Source organism: Tauraco erythrolophus, chromosome 3, assembly GCF_009769465.1.
Source record: "Tauraco erythrolophus isolate bTauEry1 chromosome 3, bTauEry1.pri, whole genome shotgun sequence".
In the NCBI taxonomy this organism is placed as follows: Eukaryota; Metazoa; Chordata; class Aves; order Musophagiformes; family Musophagidae; genus Tauraco; species Tauraco erythrolophus.
In genome coordinates, this window is record NC_141467.1 from 45,381,348 (window position 1) to 45,400,556 (window position 19,209).

General features: G+C 46.4%; 1 protein-coding gene across 3 annotated transcripts; it reads right to left on the reverse strand.

The window, feature by feature from the left end:
- Positions 1-539: 539 nt before the first annotated feature.
- Positions 540-18,100, reverse strand: LDLRAD4 (low density lipoprotein receptor class A domain containing 4). Of its 3 annotated transcripts, none has more exons than XM_086608546.1 (4): positions 18,062-18,100; positions 14,117-14,271; positions 2,520-2,573; positions 540-1,220 (listed from the first exon to the last, which is right to left on the reverse strand). In XM_086608546.1, the coding sequence occupies exons 2-4, from the start codon at positions 14,219-14,221 to the stop codon at positions 678-680; spliced, it is 702 nt and encodes a 233-aa protein (XP_086464672.1). In that variant the 5' UTR covers positions 14,222-14,271; positions 18,062-18,100; the 3' UTR covers positions 540-677. The 3 variants fall into 3 exon arrangements, with proteins under 3 accessions (XP_086464672.1, XP_009990230.1, XP_009990231.1); XM_009991928.2 differs by lacking the exon at positions 18,062-18,100 and adding an exon at positions 17,370-17,465; XM_009991929.2 differs by lacking the exons at positions 2,520-2,573; positions 18,062-18,100 and adding an exon at positions 17,370-17,465.
- Between the last annotated feature and the right edge of the window lie 1,109 nt (positions 18,101-19,209).

Consider the following 19,209-nt stretch of genomic DNA (forward strand, 5'->3'; position numbering starts at 1 on the left):
TCCGGATTACTTCTGGGGCTCTATCATTATTCCACAGGTGAAAAGACAACATACAGAAGAACTTCACATAAAACAGTTCCCTCATATATATTTTTTTTTTAAAACATTAAGATAGTGCAACTTTTTAAAACACATTTATCACAACACAAATTAATTCCTTGCATTCATCTAAGTTCTCAACTTTATACCTTGGCACACAAAACAGGAATTTTGTTTCATACTAAAAAAAATCCACACCCTGGGAGGAAAAAAAAGAAAAACAACAAAAAGCAAACTGGCCAATTCTTCTCCCATTTACCTAGCAAAACCACCTTTTTCCTTCTGCCATTCAGTGAGTATAAAACAGGCTGTACAAGCCACATTTCTGTGCTAAGTTAACTTTTAGAATTAAATAATTGAAATAGTTTATTAAAAAAAATAATATATTCCCCTCCCCCCCCCCCCCGAAACACTGCTCGTAGACAAACCGAATGGAAGTTTGTATTTCTTTCAATCTGCTTTGCATGCAATTCCCCTGAAAGGAATCAGAAACAAAGAACTGGTTTGCACGTTTGGTTTTACTAAGTTGTACCACGTCAAACGTAACAACATTGTGCACCGGAGCATGGGGGGGGGTCTTCCTCCACCACCCTGCTTGAATCTCTCATCTTCAGTTCAAATGCACCTGGGCAAGTAACTTAGACCAGGTTTCCTGGTTTCCGGTCTTGGCCTTTGCTGGAGACTATTGTGCTCTCTGAATTGTTCTGCTGAAACTGAAGTCTACTCCCCCTCTGCGAGGAAGGAGGCGCGTTGCTGTGCTGGTGATGGAAAAAAGAGGAACCTGGGTAATGCCCCATGACCTCGCTGTACGTCGGGGGTGGTCCTTCCATCCTTCCGTTACTGCTGTAGTTGGTTGCACTTATGCCCGAATTGCTGCTTGGTGGGCAGGGGCCCCCATTGTACATTGAGATGTCTATCAAGTCACTATCAAAAATGGTTCGGTTGGGCGGTGCCCTGACGGATTCCCGGTTGAGCTCCATCTGCTGTTCTGGGTCCCGGAGCTGCAGGGTGCACGGGCCTTGGTACGGCGGTGGCTCTTCCCCATCAGAGAGGGAGATGGTCGGAGGAAGGTCAATTTCATGCTGCATGTAAGGGTAAGTGGGCTGGAAGCGACTGAAACGGTCCCGCTGCATAAAAGATGGGGTGGTAAACCTGTCCCTGGACCTTGGAGCATACATGATCTGAAATGGGAAGAAAGAGACACGTGACTCCATGTCTGAACAAAGCACTGTGGGTGCTCCGTGTTTACGAAGAACCGATAAACAGAAAATAATTCTCTTTGCCATCTATCTTAAAAGATTAAACCCAGCAGATATGGTGCATGTGTGCTCCCACACACGTGCACATGAAAAGAAGAGGCAGGAGCTGCAGGAAGGGTCTAACACAAGATACTTGAGAACAGCTTCACGAGGGAAGCCCAAGACATCACACATCTCCCTCTGAGATCGAAACATGCAGAGTTGAAAGAAAACAATCCTGTTTCTGGACATTGGAAAGACTTTCTCGCTAGTCTTGAGAATTAACTAGTTCTACAAAAATGTCCCAATACTGAATTTCAGCTGCAGTCTGAGCCTTCCTCTCCTACTCAGAGTTAATGTAATACCCGTCATCACCAAAGACTTCAGCTGGTCATTTTAGTACATTTCGTAAAGGCCTGGCATATCTCACGCCTTCACTACCAGAGTGTATCAGGTATCCTCCACCCCCTCAGTTCTCAGCCAGAACACAGCCTCCAGGGAGGACCTGCAAGGTGTCTCCACTGCGAGCAGAAAAAACATCCCAGGCATATTAAGTCCTGAAGAAGGTCAGGCTTTACAAGAGGAAGAGTTCAAGACACTCTGCGAGAAGCTATTGCTCTTCACTTGGTCAATCCCAGATCTAGACTGACACACCAGCATCTTAGATCTAGATTTATCAAATTGTTCTTCTCATTTTTGGGTCCATGCAGGGTCTTTAGCCCCAGACCCTCACAGATGCAAGGTCAGCCACCAGGAAGATTCAGTTTGACATAGGTGAGCTGGGCTACTTGGAATGACACATCCACAAACTATCAATCAGACCAGAGATCTGTGCTAGCCTGAAGATGGGAGACACTGGTGACAGGATATGTGCCGTAAATCCAGGAAAAACACAGGGAGAAGAGCAACTGATCTTGCTGATTCCACTAAGCACTCAAATTACTGAACCACTGCATGAGAGACACCTCCATCGCTTACCTGTGAATGCCTACTATGATACAGGGAGCTGTGGACAGAGATGAGGTGTCAGGTAGGTAGCATTTCATTCTTTTAATGAAAAAGTCTTAAGCATTTATGGAATGGGAGTTAAGGTAGGCTCAGATGTCCACATGAACCAGGCTCTTGGTCTACAGTGAAAAAGCTTTATTTATTATGTAGATGCATGTTTTTGAGAGGAGCTAAATATACATAACAGGAAAGAGGAAAATATATTGGTGAAGATAACAAGAAATCTGTCTGTACCTCTGAAGCACCCTGGCGCGAAACCGAGCTTTCTGAAGGCCACAAGCACCCTTCCTGGAATGTAGAAAAACACAATAAAAGAGAAAAATCAATAGATTATACCACCATCCATCCTAGCTCAAATACCACCACTTTTAGGAGCAGTCATCTTCTAAGGACTGGCTGTCTCCACCTAGAGAGAGGTGATAAGACAGTTGGGGCTGTTCAGCCTGGAGAAGAGAAGGCTCCGGGGTGATCTTATAACAGCTTTCCAGTACCTAAAGGGGGCCTACAGGAAAGCTGGAGAGGGACTTTTTACAAGGGTGTGTAGTGATAGGACAAGGGGCAATGGATTTAAACTGAAAGAGGGGACATTTCGATTAGATATAAGGAAGAAATTTTTTACATTGAGGGTGGTGAGGCACTGGCACAGGTTGCCCAGAGAATTTGTGGATGCCCCATCCCTGGAAGTGTTCAAGGCCAGGTTAGATGAGGCTTTGGGCAACCTGGTGTAGTGGAGGATTTCTCTGCGCATGGCAGGGGTGGTTGGAACTAGATGATCTTTGAGGTCCCTTCCAACCCTAACCATTCTATGACAAGCAAGTAACATCCCACCCCTTGCTTTCCAAAACCAGAGCAAACAGCAGCTCTGCACCCAAGTCAGTCAAGTTGGGTCCGTTTTGCATGTCGAGACGCTAGCCACAGCACCCAGCCTCACAGGCAGCAAGGACGCAGCAAGCTGGTCACAGCTACAAGTGTGTGGCAACACATGGAGGCAACAGGAGATTCTTCAGCACTTGCGTCTTGAGCAGCTACTCATCACCTCCCAATCTGTGACAAGGCCACGTCAGCACGTCCGATGAAGCTGACCTGCCAGCCAGGATCCCGATTACACACAGGAGCCAAAACATTTGCAATGAAACCTGGCGCCTGTAATCTCAGCGAAGTGACATATGCTCTAAACTCAGGTATATTCTTGTCAAAACTGTCACTTGCTTAATTACTGTTTATGGTGGGAATTGGACAACTGAGGTTTCAGCTACTGCTTCCCTTCCTCAACCACCTTCTTCTCAGGCCAAAATATTTTCTCTCATATACCCTGAAAGGCTGTTCTGATGCTACCAGCACTCAGGGTAGGAATAAAAGGGTGAAAACCATACCAATAAGAGAAAACAGCTTAAGGTGTATCATTATTTTTCTTCTCAAGTAATTGTTTAGAGTAGTGGTAACTACTGCAATGGATTCATTTTATTGGAAAATTTCAAAGCTGAAAGGATGCATCAGAGCAGCTATAAAGCACAGAATTTCCATCTTGGTGCAAAAAAAAGAAAAACACAACATTGTATGGTCATGACTATTTTCTTGGTGTTAATTAAACTTTTATTTTATAGACATAAGAAAATTCAAGAACTGGAAGGAAAACGCATACTGTCCCCAAAAGCATTACCCTATATAGACTACTTTCAAATCTTACTGTACTGCCTTTTCTCACCATAGCATCTTTCAACATATTTCAGATGTAAAAATAGAACTAACTAGATGTTCATCATGACACTCAGAGACCAAAAGCCGTCTGTGATCTTGTCAGAAGAGTCCACCGCAGAGGAAAGCTGCTCTAAGAGGAATCTCCCACAGGAGTCAGCTGTTAAGGGAAATGCTTTGAATAACAAAGCTAGTCAATCATTTCTCTTCTGTAGCTTTAGACGGCAGAGATGGAGGGAGGCTGACAATTGCAATTATTTACAACTTCCCTTTGCAAAGCATCCACATTTCCAAAGGCCTGATATAAAAGACAAATCTTAGGTAGACTCATGTATTTCAGTGCCTATATAAGGTTTTGTCCACAGTGGAAATCATAACTGTATAAGAGTACACATATAGTTGTATACATATGCTTGTACCTCTCTTCCTTTGCACCCCCCTCCATCACCCAGATGCCTCATATTGAAATATTCAAGAGTATGTCTGCACAATGAAAGACAACCAGATGAGCAGCAGCTGACCAAGTAGGCTCCAAGCCTGTTGCAATTGTGAAGTAAAACATGTTAGTCAAAGCTAAGGTGTGCAATTAATTGCCTGTGAACTACAGGTCATACACAGCCCAACAGCAGACTCCTGAGTGACGATCTAAAAAATAAGTGTGTAGATTTATGTTTAGTGCAACTGTCTTGGTCTCTCCTTTAATGTGTCCAGGCTCAGAAGTGAGTAAAAAAGGGAAAAACCAATGACCCAACCCAGAAAATAATTCAATCCACCACTGTAAGCTGTGTTACTTAAGCTCCCTTATTAAAGAGGGTGGCCAATGTGGAAGTGGAAACAATGACTCCCATCCTAGGGCCCATCTTCTCTAAGGCAGGAGAGTAAGAAGAGCCAAGGGAGATGGTGCAGTATACACAGAAAATCTCCCTGCACTGAGATGGAGCAGGACCTGCACGCGGAGCCTAGGCACACAGACCTGGCACCAGCAATGTCTGACAGAAACTACTTGTCAGAAGACTGGAGTTGCCTGTTACTTCTACTGCTGATGCCCGAATCCCCATATAGTAAAAAACCCTACCTGGAGGCACTGCAGCTACTACAGGGACCCACAGAGTTCAATTGGGGAACGGGGATAGCTGGACCAAGACAATGAGACCAAAGGAGCCCAAGGCTCTCTGCGTTCTGGGCCAACTACTTAAGGAGGCAGACAGCTCAGCATACAGCTGAACTCCAAGGCTGTGAGATCCTTAGGATACAAGGGTATGTAACAAGGTGGCCTCTGTGACAGTGTGTCCTACAGCCCACCTGTAGCTACCCCCTTTCCCAAGGCTTCCTCTGGGGAGAGCAACAGCCTGAATAAATCATTTGGCAGCAGACAACCCCCAGTAAGATCTCTATCCCAGGAGCCAGAGGAACTCCCCAAGCAGATGGCTGGGTAGCATTTGCTCAGCATGCCTACGTTTGGAAAATACAAGGCTCACGCACCACAAGCAGACCAACCCCACCATGTGTATGTGGTCGGTCCAGTGCCACGGTACGGAATTCTCTCATCACCTCTAGAATAAGCCCAGACTAACGGGCCCAATGTAGGAAAAGGCACTAGGCTCTTACTTAGTGCATGAATAAGTCTTTAAACCAACAGCGAGAGAGGCAAGGAGAGAGGGAAGGATCTGGCAGGCAACTGGGTTTTCTGCACTCAGCTATAGAGGAATCCTTGAATCCTTTTAGGACACAAACTTACTGTAGCGACCTACAAGTACAAACATGTCAAGAGGCTTCCTGAACTTTAAAGAGAAGAGTATGACAACATGGGAAGAGTAGAGAGGAAGAAAAGAAAGAGAGAGAGAAAGAGACAATGGACAGCATACCAGTACCTAATTACGAATGGCTCTATGGGGTTTATATTTATATGTATTTGGGGGATACAACACAGCAGGAAAGTAATTTATGCTTAATATCATACACCAGATATGTATTGTGTAAAAGGATAAGGGGTGTTTCATTAGATGCCTCTGGGCCAGACTGGGTAGCTCACTACTGAGCTGTGCAGCCCCGCTGCAGGGCTGGCCCGGGAACTGCCAGCTCAGAGCAAGGGCAGACTCCACTCGGGTCTGTCTGCAACCACTTACTTAGATGTGCCCTTCTGATAACATCCCAAGGCTAACAGAAAAGTTAGGAAATCAGTAAAAATTTAACACACTGAAGCGCTTTGCCGATTCTTGCCCTCAAACTACTGGAGTTTTCTGCACTTTGCCTTCTACAGATAAACTCCATCTCCTCTACAGAAGGTGGCATCTGTCTGGAACAAGAGAACTGCATCCAAACTGGTACCTGCCCCATCTTCTCAATTTTGGTCTTCAGCCATTCTGCCTTCCTGAAATCACTGCGTCCACCATGGGAGACTTCCTATCTACCTTCCTCAAGTCTTCACATGAGGGACATCCTCCATCCCTTGCACTAGGTAGGTACAATCTAACCCAAGGGCTGGTGCCCACCTACCCACTGTTCTTGGGGTGATGGCACAGGATTGAGAGAAGAAAGCAAAAACTCCAGCGTTGCAGAAGGAAAATATCTCCATGACTTATTTTTTTCTCCCCCAAGATGTAGATGTAAGAAATAACATGCTGGAACTGCTGTGAACAATCTAGGGTGACTTACACTGAGGGAAAGTTTAATGGTCACTCTTTCCTTGTCCTTCTACTTATAGACCTTCATTTGACAGCTAAAACATTTCCTTGTGCTCAGATCAGTAAAAATTAGGTAGGAACTGACAGTGTTTGTATTTATATTCTCCTCATACTGTTTCTCCCTTTGTTATTCAAAGTACCAAGGAAGATTGGCCTTGTGCCTCTCTCACACCAAACACCCCGAGACTGGTACAAGGAGTTCTCAAATATGTGCAACCAAGGCTAAAACTGAGTAAATGCAGTTTTTCCAGTGGGCAATACATCATTTACCTGCTCCTTATAGGTTCTCGACAGCTAGCAACTTCAACTTGCTCCTTCTTAGACTAAAGGTCTTCAGCCATGAGCTTCAATACTCAAAAGTAGTAGGAAAGAAAGCTTATACATTCATTCCCTGCATTATATTCATTTTTAACATTGTTAGGCTTTGGAATGAAAAAGGATGAGTCTCCATGGTAAATCCTAGCTCCTACAAATAACACCAAAGCAAGAAAAATCTTAGAGATCCAGCTATGCCTTTTGCTGACCTTAGCCATTCCTGGGTTTCACAATAATTCACAGAAGTTAATTTTGCAATTAGGTTTTGAAATAACAGCATCATTTAATAAATCTAGCTGGGTGATTACTTAATTATCTTATGGTGATGATTATTTAAAAGCTAGGAGGCTGGATAAGCCTAAGATAATTTGCCTTATTTGTGTTTTACATAAGTCAACAGCCTCTTGAATTCAACAGTTTAGGAAGATGACTTTTTGAGGTCATTTTCAAACACCGTGCTTCTTGGAGCACACAGTGTCATCCAGCTATCTTGGCTGAGCATTTGCAAATTGACAGACAGCAGGAAAGAAATTTACTGGAAGAATAATTAACTCAGGATAAAATGCAGGTAAAAATTTACATTTAGTAAGAAAAATTCCCCAAACTGTGATGAGCATAGGCATCCCTGTGCTAGTTTTGGCCAGGATAGAGCTAATTTTCTTCATAGTACCTAGTATGGGGTCATGTTTTGGATTTGTGCTGAAAACAGTGTTGATACCACAGGGATGTTTTTATTATTGCTAAGCAGCATTTACACACAGTCAAGGCCTTTTCTGCTTCTCACCCCACCCCACCAGTGAGTAGGCTGGGGGGCACAAGAGGCTGGGAAGGGACACAGCTGGGACAGCTGACCCCAACTGACCAAAGACATATTCTGCATCATATAACATCATCCTCAGCATATAAAGCTGGGGGAAGAAGGAACAGGAGGATGTTTGGAGTGATGGCATTTGTCTTCCCAAGTTAACATTACACATGATGGAGTCCTGCTTTCCTAGAGATGGGTGAACAGCTGCCTGCCAGTGGGAAGTAGTGAAAGAATTCCTTGTATGTGCAGCTTTTGCTTTACCTATTAAACTGTCTTTATCTCAGCTCATGAGTTTTCTTACTTTTACCCTTCCGATTCTCTCCCTCATCCCACTGGGGCTTAGTTGCTGGCTGGGGTTAAACTATGACAATCCCATATAATCCAAACTTTGCTTTTTTCCTGACTCCTAAAGATTTTTTTTTTTTTGGTTGGTTGTTCCCCCCCACCCCCCCCCCCCCCCCTTCAGTTTCTGAGAATTAGAACTCTGCCCGAAATGCTATTTACTGAGAAACAAGTCAGTTTTTTCACTTTCTGAAATGCATTACAGGTTATTAATAAGGTCTCTCTTTTCCCCTCAATTAAATTATCATAGAATGGTTTGGGTTGAAAGTAACCTTGAAAAAAAAAAATCACCTAGTTCCAACACCCCTGCCATGGGCAGGGACATCTTCCACTAGATCAGGTTGCTCAAAGCCTCATCCAACCTGGTCTTGAATTCATATTTTAAGACAGAGAGAGACATACACACACTCTTGCAAAATTGAAGTTTCAAACAGCAGTGTAGTTTCTGATTTTGGCCCTAGGTGGCAGCGATACATTACAGCACATTCAAGTGGTGCCTTGCTCAAAACGCTCCGGGAGGGCACAGGGGCTCCCTTCCTCCCTGCCTGTCCCTGGGTGAGAGACACCATCGCGGCTCTTAAAACTGCAATGTTTCTCCTGCCGAACACAAGCAAAGCAAAACTATTAACGTTGTCTCCAACAGAGTGACAAGTATTCCAGTAGGACTGCTCTTCTCTTTCAAAGCAGCGTTTCCCAACAGCAGGAAAGGTTACAGCATCTGGCAGAGGGGTGCACGGTATCAAGGAGGAGAAGTACTAGAGATAATTATGGAGAGTGTCAAACCTCTCACTTGTAGTCCACCTCCCTACACTTACAGTGATTATTTCTGTTACTTAATGCTTTAAAACTTTTATTTCCCCAACTTCACAGCACTTTACCACTTTAAGTAATCTTCATTTCATCCAAGTGAGTAAGTACTATTATACTTCCTCCCTTATTTGGAGATGAAGCAAGTTGCCCAAGGTGACACAGTGAGTCAGGAGCCACCCCAAAAGCCGGCACTCCTCGCTTCTAGTCCTACCTGCAGATTTCCTAGATGATCCTGCCCTTATTAAAGATGTTCTGACTTTATTGTGGTAGACTTCAAAGAGCAGCAGCCAGCGCACACTGTCCCTCCTGGCAGCACACCCTGAAGAGAGGCAAGTCTGTGTTCCTCACACAGGCGGCAGGAGAAGACAGAGCACACGTCCAGCTCGTGCCAACTGACGGCTGGTGCAAAGGAAAAGGTTTAGCAAAGCAGGGTGGTCTACAGCACTCACACTCTTGCAGCTATAGACTGGGTTCTTGCTCCCACCGGGATTTTCTTTCTTTTGCACATGTCAGTGAGAAAGTGAGAATGACTGGGTCAGGGATGCCAGCAGGGAACAGAAGGAATGAAGCTAACAACTGGTGGGGAATAATTTAAAAGGCCAAGAGGCAGAACTAACATTTTAAATCACTGATAAATCCCTGGAGTTGTCACTATTATTGAGTATTTTCTGTCACACCTTTTGATGTTCCCCTTTTATTCTGAAATAGCTGTTCCAAGAAGGAGGGCAGTATTTTTACAGATGTGGTCTTGGAGCTTGGCATTTGAGATGGGTGTTATCAATGCAGGTCCTAACGCAAGCTGACTAGCCCTAGCAGCGATGCTGCCCTCGGTGCTGGGAGGCAGGGGCTGGTCAGGGTGAGTATCTTGCATGATGGATACAGGGACTTTGCTGCCAGGAGTGAGCTGGGGGCAGTCAAACTGTTCAGTACTTCTTCAACATCCACTTTAAAAAAGACAGGAGCCACCAAGATGGGGAGAAGGAATTAATTTAGGAACATCAGAAGCTCTTTAAGTACCTCCCTGTAAGTCACTTAGTTAATCTCTTTTCCTTCAACGTCCCCGCGGAAATCACCGGTGATGACACTAAGAGTTAATCATCAGAAAGCAAGATTTACTTTGGTTTTATCCCTGCAAACAGTAGAGTGCTACAGCAGCTGCTCATCCAGATCTACCTACATTCCAACAGGATAGTTCTGGTTACCAGCAATGCTGCCCTCATAATACGTCAGTCCTCCCAAGGCACAGTCAGCAATGCTGCAACAAGCACCTCCCCTGGGACATCAGACACACAAACCAAAGGCACAGATGTGCCTTTCCAAGTCTGCCACATGGCTCTGCCCCGAAAAACCCCAGCACTGCTGGCAGCATCAGTCACTCCCATGGGAGAAGATGTGTTGTCCTAGTGAAGCAGCTCTCGGCATGCTCCTGGTATACTCTACATGCTACAGCCTTCGCATCCCGCTCAGATGCTCAGTCAACCTTGGCTTGCTCCTGGCTGTGAAGCCAAAACACTGCTGATGGTAGCAGGAAACATTCAATATTTTATCCATCATATGGACACTGCATGCTCACTTCAGGTTGCCAATCGTGGCAACACAGTTGTCATTTAGCAGCATTCCACTTCTCAGTTATGACCCCAAAATTCCTATTTCTGCTGATCGTAAAACTAACTTTGAATGTTTTAACATCCATGCTAGGACAGCGTAGGCTTGCCATGGGAGGGCAGGCAGCATCCTCAGTGGCATGGCTGCTGAAGCATCCCGTACTCCTGAGCACTCAAAGGTTGTCCTGCCTCTGCTGTGATCTGTTTAAGGCCTCTGCACACTAACCAAGGTAATAAACCAAACAAACACCAGGAGAAAAATGGGAAGATGAGACTCTAGAGAGGATGAAAAGGGAAAAAAAAAAAAGGTGAACTGGTGGTCATGCAGGAAAGCATGTTTACAAAACGAGAACATAACTACTTTTCAGCATGTAGCTGTCAAAGAGCCCGTTTTTTTTACCCTAGGATCAGTCCCTTTTCTGCTCTTCAAGTGTTATTAACACTTGTGATTCCAGTGGTATTGCTTTAGTACTCCAACTTCTGGACTTGGAAGACGGTGAAAATTTTAACTTCCTGGCTTTTTTTTTTAAACATAAAGGAAGTTCAGTCAGACAAAGAAGAAACCTACAAATACCTTTTATTTCATTATTTCAGAAGCCTGATCTCATGAGTTTTACAGGTGTGAGGTTTGCAATCAAGTAGATAATTTATCTGTTCATTTCTTTTATGTTTTCTAGAAGAACCAGAATAAGAGAGATCATCTGCTCAATAGTTGGTCTTCACAGGGCCGGAAATTTGTGCAATTCAGCCACAGCTCAGCTGTTGGAAGGCATGATCATCTAGAAATAGGACAGGCTTGAAGGAAAATGGAAGGCAAAAAAAGGACAATAAAAAAAGGCCCATCTGAATAGGAAAGGCATGATTCTGCATCTTGATAAACCTCTGCTACCTCAGTTACATGAAGGGGGTTCACTTCCTAGTTCACTACAGGAACTTGCCAAGAGTCAATTAGTTTGCTTTATCATTTTCTTCTAAGAAACATTGCTGAACTTCCTCTATTTCCACTCACTATTTCTCCACCAACAGAAAGCATGAGTCAGACTGGTATTTTCTTCAGATATTAGTAGTTAATAAATATTTAAGTCTGTTTTCAGAGTCTATATACCATTAAAAAAACACTATTCCCTTGGAAGAGAACCCACTTATTGACAGCATTTGCACACAGAACAAGGCCTACCTGGTTAAAAAATAAGTATTATTTTAAAAGTATATAATCTAACCTGCATCTTACTGCTCATGCTATCTATTTATCTTGTGCAACTCACTCCACTGTGGACAATGAGAGCAGACCGGTCATTTCCAGTTTCACACTACAGAGCAACGGCTTTAGTTTCCCAACCCTCATGCACCACACACCACTTTTAAGGTTTGCGCTGCAAGCGGTGCACAATCGGTTTCTATCAGAATTTCTTTCCAACACCTGTGACAAAGGAAAATTCAAACATATTTGACATCTGACCTGAGAGACCTCTGAAGTCCCATTTCCCACAAGTACAACCTTCTTTCAAGAACACCTTCAGTTTATCAGAAATCCAGATGAGTAATAGCGATGACAAACCTATACCAGAGATTTTTCAGAAGAATTAGTAACCGGCTCTTGCCAACCAATCATCAGTTCCCATGAAGCGCTCACTTGGCTATGATTATCATTAGTTATAAAGGTGCTATCAAACTGAAACTGAGTCAGAGTTTTAAAAGTTATTTAAGAGCAGCTCTCAATAACGAAGCAGCTTCCAAGCCCCACTGTCAAACTCCACGTTCTTCTTCACAAGAAGGTGATGTTACCTCCCTTGCGTCCAAGAGAAAAGGCACCACTTGCTCTGAGAGCAGACAATACTAACGAACCATACAAAGGAAATAATAGGTTACTTCACACATTTGACAGCTTACTGCAGTTTGAAAAGATTTGTGAAGATGAAAATGTGTTTCCTTCATCTCAAATTATTTCATTTTAGGTACCTGTAACAATTATAGCTAACATTTTTCAGACAGAAGTGTGGTTCTTGAATTACAGCATCCATTTCAAAGCAACGCTCAAATTAACATAGCCAATTTTTCCAGCCCTGAAGTCCACAAGGTTAAGGTTTGACAAGTTCCAGTTTTGTCTGTAACTAAATTAGAGCTAAATATTCTTGCTCTACTGAAGAGCGAGGGAACCAGGCGACCTCCCCTTGAGGGCACAGCTCTTTTCTTCTCCGCGCAGTGTCCAAGGTAAGAGCTATTCACCCCAGCAAAGGAGTGCAAGCAACATGCTAAGCAAGAGCTTTGGAAACCCTGCATTCGTCATGTTTTACAGCTGGCTTTCAAGAGCATGCTGCTAATTGCCAGGGGTGCCACTCCACAGCAGCCACTCAGGTCCAGCCCTGGCTGGGGCATCCTTGCCTCCTCCCTTGCCACTGCTCCCTCCCCTGCCCAGGCACCTCACTCACTGATCTGGCTGAAATTTAACGGAGAGGAGGGGGGAAGGCAATTAGTGTTCAGCCTAATCAGCCCCCTGAGGCCTCTAACCACAACCCTGCAGCTCCCTAAGGAGCACAAAGAAGGAGGAAACATAGAACCAAGATGGAAAGAAAGGTGACTTATGACCGGTATAAGTCATTATAGGACCACACCTTCCAGTTACAATCAGACAATTTTTCTGACAGCAAAATGAAACAAAACTGTGAACCCAATGCTGTTGCCAGGAATTCAATGCTTCAAGAGGCTACCCTCACAAATGGCCCCTTGGCCATCACAGTCAGCAGAGGCCAAAGGCATCACTCCAGACATCAACATCGGAAAGCACATCAGAAAAAGGATATCCCTGCAACATCACAGGATACTGCATGGCTTGGGGGAATGTCCCAAGGTCGGGGACACTCTGTGGTTAACCCTCACAAAGGAGCAGTGTATCCCAGCCAGCAGACTTGGGGCTCACAGGGCACACTAGGTGCCCATTTACTGTTGGGTTGACTGAAGACAGCCTTCACAAGTCTCCACTGAGATTTAGTCTTAAGCCTTTGGCTCTGTAACAACACATCTTAACCACTCCAAGCCCTTGGAGGCATCATTTTCCTAATACTTTCTTGCTGTTTGCGTGAAACAAACATCACATTTTCCTGGCCCCTTACTGGGCCAGTGTTTTGGATCCAGCAAACAGTTATCGCAGCTTCACAAAACAGTAATAGTGATAAAACTCCAGGATATTAGTAAATATATAAAGTCACAACAACATGTATTTCAAATCTTCATACTGCAGGTGATCCTCATTCATCCCCCCTCCACTCCCCTTCAAGTTAGAGCAGCAGCAAACAGGATGTCACATCTGAGGCTCCAAAAGCAAAATGAAAATAGGCTACATAATACATAGCAGGGTCTAAAAATAATCAAAGACAGTATATCTTATATTTATGTTCCATTTTTTTTTTCTACTGACAAATACAACCTCAGCAAAAGACCTAACTATAGGGAGTATTAAAAGTAGTATCAGAAGATTTTCCAACAGTTGCCTGTACCAGAGCTCCTCAGGAAAACTTTGCTGCAGACCCGTACAGCACAACAGAAAGGAATTTGGTGCAAAGAGCTCATACTCACCGTCTGCAAAGTTTCTTCCTGTCTTCTGCTTTGGCTCTGTCGGTTGATAAAGGAGCGTGTCGAGAGTTTGTAATGGTTCAACAAGCAGATGATCACTACCACCATAACAGTTATAACCACAATTATAATGATGATTTGAACAAACTCCAGTTCAGCTAAAACAAAGAAAAAAAGAGGAAAATCAGTCAATCATGCACACAGACTGTTATCCATCAAAGCAATAATCTGAAAAACCCTCAGTATTTCATCAAGACTGATCAGGAATAAGATGTTACTGCTGTCCATTTCGCAAAGTTTTCTGAAGAAAACTGTGTTGTGAAAAGCATAAAAACTATTTCTTTTTTGGCAGTGCCGATCAATCTGTATGAGTGGCTGCAGGTCAAAACTAAGAAACTTCTCAGTGATCCTTCTCTACAGCCTTCGCAGGTAATAAATTCTTCAGCAAAAACACCACAGACAAGCCTTTTGGATGATACAACAATTTCACTGGGGGGGAACCCAAAAACACCACCACCACCACAAAACCCACTCTATTTTAATAGCCACCTGCAATGCCAGTAGAGACCAGAGCACTGTATAAGCTTCAAAGCTGAGGCTGTGGAGAGAGAAATCAGGACACTGTATCTAGTAAGCTATCCTTAATCTTTTATCGGCTAAATTGCACAAAGGCTACCTAAATTGAGCGGGAAAATAAAGCAACTTTTTTTCCTGTTGAATCTACACATGATGTCTTCTTCAACTACTTACTTCTCTCCATCTAGAGTAAAGTTAACTTCCCTAGGACATTCCCATTCAGGTAAAAATCTAAAAGAGATCTGGTACTCTAAACCAAGATTATGTTCCACCATGGTTAAAAATGAAACCGGGGCCTTGGCTACTGCAAGAGATACAATTACAATGAACTCCATCAGAGCCCATCGTCGTATCTGAAGTCCTGCCTATACCACAAATATGAAGTATATTTAGAAATGAGTCACTCTTGCACCCTTTCGGCTATAATGGAGCAGCAAGGATGAGCAACGTAAGGGGAGAAACTGCCCTTTGGAGTTACACAGTTGCTGATATTTCTATGGAAACTGCATTGCTCACAGGGGATGCTCTCATCTTGAAAGACAACTCCAGTTAATGGGAGGAGGTCTTTGGTTGCTAGGCTGGTAGGAAAAGCAAAGCAGCAGTGCAAGTTGCTCAGTTTCAGCACTTTCCAAAAACGGCACTACTTTTGGGTACTAAAATATGAACTTTGTGGAACCAACATGAAATTTCTGTTTTAAAAAGTCAACGAGGAAAGAAAAATAAGGAAATACAAAAATAAAAAGCAAACATTAGAAAAAAAAAGCTTTCTTCTACACCCTCTCTTATCTCTTTCATTTGTAATCATCTTCAGCCTTCTGTGAACAGCAGTACACTTACTCACAATGCGACTACAAAGCTGAGCTATAAAAATGCTGTTCACCCATAAAATCCAAAACGACCTGCGGAGGAGCTAAAGAAAACCGAAGGCTGTTTCATTATTCTAAGATCTCTTGCAAACAAACCCTCACACTACAGGAGCTACAAGTGCACTGGTGTCCAGTGGAGGCTGGTGTCGAGGTCCAGCTGTTTGTCACAAGTTACCAGTGGGCATGGGCACACCACCATCTAAGTGCTGAGGGTCTGCAGTCATCTCAGTAGGAGCAGCTAAACTTATTTAAGGCTAAGGAAATAGTAAAGGGCAATGCCACATCTCTCATTTAATTTCTCTGTGCTGTTCAGTACCATCCACTCATCATTAAGACCACCAATGTTTTCAGAAAGTCTGATTAGTCAGTGCTTTGCTCTGCTTCTGCTATCAATCCCATATGTAGCAATTTTTTTTTTGCCTCTCAAGTCATTGGAAGCTAACCATGTCAGCACCAAAAGATCAAAAAGCAGGAAGCATAGAATTAATTAAGAAACAAACCCACCAAAAGCATGGTTAAGTAAAAACCCAATTCTTCTTGACTCAGGAGCACAGAACACAGACTGGACACAGCTGGCAACTGCTGCAATTCACATTCTGCAGCTACTAAGTATCAAAGGGTTTCTTTACCCAAAACTTTTTTTGGGGGGGTCCATGCAATACTTTAGACTGGAAATTGAGAGGCTGTTGCTAAAGGGCAACACGCAAAACAAGCAATGTTGATTTAGGCTTTCCTAGAATGCAAAGATCACTGGAATGACATGTTACTTCGCTATCTGCCAAGGGCAGAGTCTTCTAAATTTATCAAGGCCCCAGCATTTCAGCGGTGGGGCACACTACTTTTCCTTTAAAAATAAAGGATCAGGACTGTGAGCACTTCCCTTGGGGGGAATCATTTGGAAATGTTTAACTAAAACATGGCCATACAATAAAAAAAAAAAACACCCAACCAAAAACAACAAAAGGAAAACCACAGCACACACACAGGTGTGAGCACGCAGGATTTTCCAAGCCCAGCTTTACATTGCAAACAGTAAAACGCAACAAAACACCCTACTGATGTTCAAGAGGATATATTTCCTCACTGAAAAGCGGAGGGAAAGGAACAGGGAAGGTGATTTTAAATCTCCTCCTCCTGACTGGCCCTCCTGTTACTCATTAGGTTATTAACAGGAAAAAAGCAAAGAGACAAGAGCAGCAGCAGCCCTCTCTATTTACCGGCACTGCTCACGGCAATCTGCACAGTTTCTGGCGGCGGCTGACAGGCCCCGGGCGACTCCGGCCCCGGTCCCCGCCGCTGCGGCACCGCCCGCCAGACGGCATCGCCTCCCGCCCGCTCTCCCTATAAATTCACTGGGAAAGAGACCGGGCGAGAGAGTCTCTTCGGGAAAAGAAATTATATGTCTTCACCTCCCCAAGTCTCTCTGTCCCACTCACGTACACCTGTTTCTTCACACTCAGGAAGAAATGCTCTTTATAATGCTTCCCACCACCCCCGGGAGAGTATTTGTCACAGCAACCGCCCGACACGCAAGAGGCGGCTATAAATTGAAAGAAAACACCTTCACGGAAGAGTATGAAAAAAGGAAGCCATTTATAACCCTATCAACAGTCACGCAAGCAAAAGCGTCGGGACCATCACCCTAAATCCTCCTCCGCAGACCCTCTCCCAGGCCGGGGCCGTCTCCCCTGCGCCCCGGCTGCCCGCGCTCTCCCAGCGGGCTGGGCTAAAAGTTGGGCTTCGGTCCGGCTAACCCGGGACCGAGCGGGCAGCAGCCCTGCCCGTGCAGACACACCAGACGGACAAACGGGTACCTCTTTCCAACAACAGGTCTTTTAACCGCGCATCCTTCACCGCTGTCCTGTTAAGCTGCTCACTGGACATGCTCGCCTCCGGCGGACGGGGGGGAACTCAAGCCGCTCCGCCAGCCCCCGCGGCGGCCACCGCATCCCCGGCAGCCCGGGGCTCCATCCAGCGAGGGGACACCGTCCTCAGGCTGCCCGCTCAGCCCCACGCAGGGACTGACAGCCAGCGAGCCAGCCGCCCGCCTGGCTGCCCGTCCCTCTCCCCAGCGCACCGGCAGGGCCCAGCCCCGGCGCTCAGCCCGCAGCCACCGACTGCCAGCTGCCGCCGGCAGCGGGCGGCGCGCCGCGGAGCGGCGGCCCGGCGGGGAGCGGGCAGGGCCGGAGCACCGGCCGCTCTCGCCTCCCCCTCCCCCGCCGTGCCCCCAGCCGCGCGTGTGCGCGCACGCACGGACGGACACACGGACACGAGAGACGCGTCTGAGCTCCGGATGGCGGGGTCCCGCCGGGCTTTGTCTGAAGCAAAATGAACTAAAAAAAAATAATAAAAAATAATTAACCGGCGAGAGAGGAAAAAAAAAGGGGGGGGGGGGGGGGGGGGGGGGGGGGGGGGAAGGAATAAAAAACCCCCACGGCGCCCCGCTCCTCCCCGAGCCCCGCCGCAGGGCCTGGGAGGGCAGGAGGGAGGAAGGAGCGTAGCTTACCCGCGCCGCCGCCCCGCCGCTCTTTAAGCCCGGCCCGGCCCGGCGGGCGCTCGGGGCGCCCCGGCTCTTCCGCCTGCCCCGGCCCGCCGCGCCTGCGCCCAGGCCGGCCCGGCCCCGCCCCGCCCCCTCGCACGCGCCCGCGCCCCGCCCCGCCCCGCCCCGCCGCCACGCGCCCGCGGGGGAGCCCGCGCCGCGCGCTCGCCGCAGCCGCGCGCTCCCCGCGGGCGCCGCCGCCGGCTGCCAGCGAGGGGCCCGCGCCGGGGCCGGGGCCGGGGCCGGGGCGGGGGCGGGGGCGGGAGGCGAGGGAGCAAAACGCGTTCCCGAGTTATTTAACGGTGCGCACTCCGTGTCTGCTCCCTTCCCGGTCACTTCAAAAGGCACCGGCAAGGAAATCGCAGCGCAGGTCTCCGTCCCGCGCCGCAGGTACACACCCAGCGAGAGCGACCACAGGAACCCACGCGAGCTGCACGTTTTTTATTACGCAGCGTTTTAGGGAGACTCGGAGGTGGGGGGTTAAAATGTTCGGGAGACGCAACCTGGTGCGATCCTGCAAAACAGTAACCACCAGAAGAAACAATGCCTATAGCCTCAAGCAATCCACGCGCACAAGTTAGAAAGAAAAATCGAGAGGGAGGGGAAAGGAAAACACGGGAGATTTTGAGACCTGGGCTCCAGCCGCACGTGCGGTTTCTTTGGCAAAACTCTCGGCTCCAGCAGCGTCTGCCTTCCTCTTAACCCCTCTTCCCGCCCCAGCCCTGCCACTGAGCCAGCCTTTTCTGGATTGGCTGTTTTTCAGGCGGATCGGTTCCCCATCCCAATCCCGACTCCTATCCCCCTGTCGGAGCACCGCAATGGAGGCCGGCAGCAGGGCTTGGAGGCTGCCCCAGCCGCTGCTGCTCACAGAAGCAGCACAGCCCCCCACGAGTCCCTGCCCTGCCAGGAAGCCCCATCCGCACCACATCCCTCATTAGCGCTATGTCCCTCAACTCCTGGGATGTTCCTCCTATATCTGCTTCACCAGCATGGCCAAGCCCTTCTCCCATTCCTAGTTACTTCTCTGGATTACGGGAGCATCCTCAAAGCACTGGGTAAGACCAGTGTGTGTCTACATGAGCAGGAAAAGAGAGTTCACCCTCCAGGCTGCACTT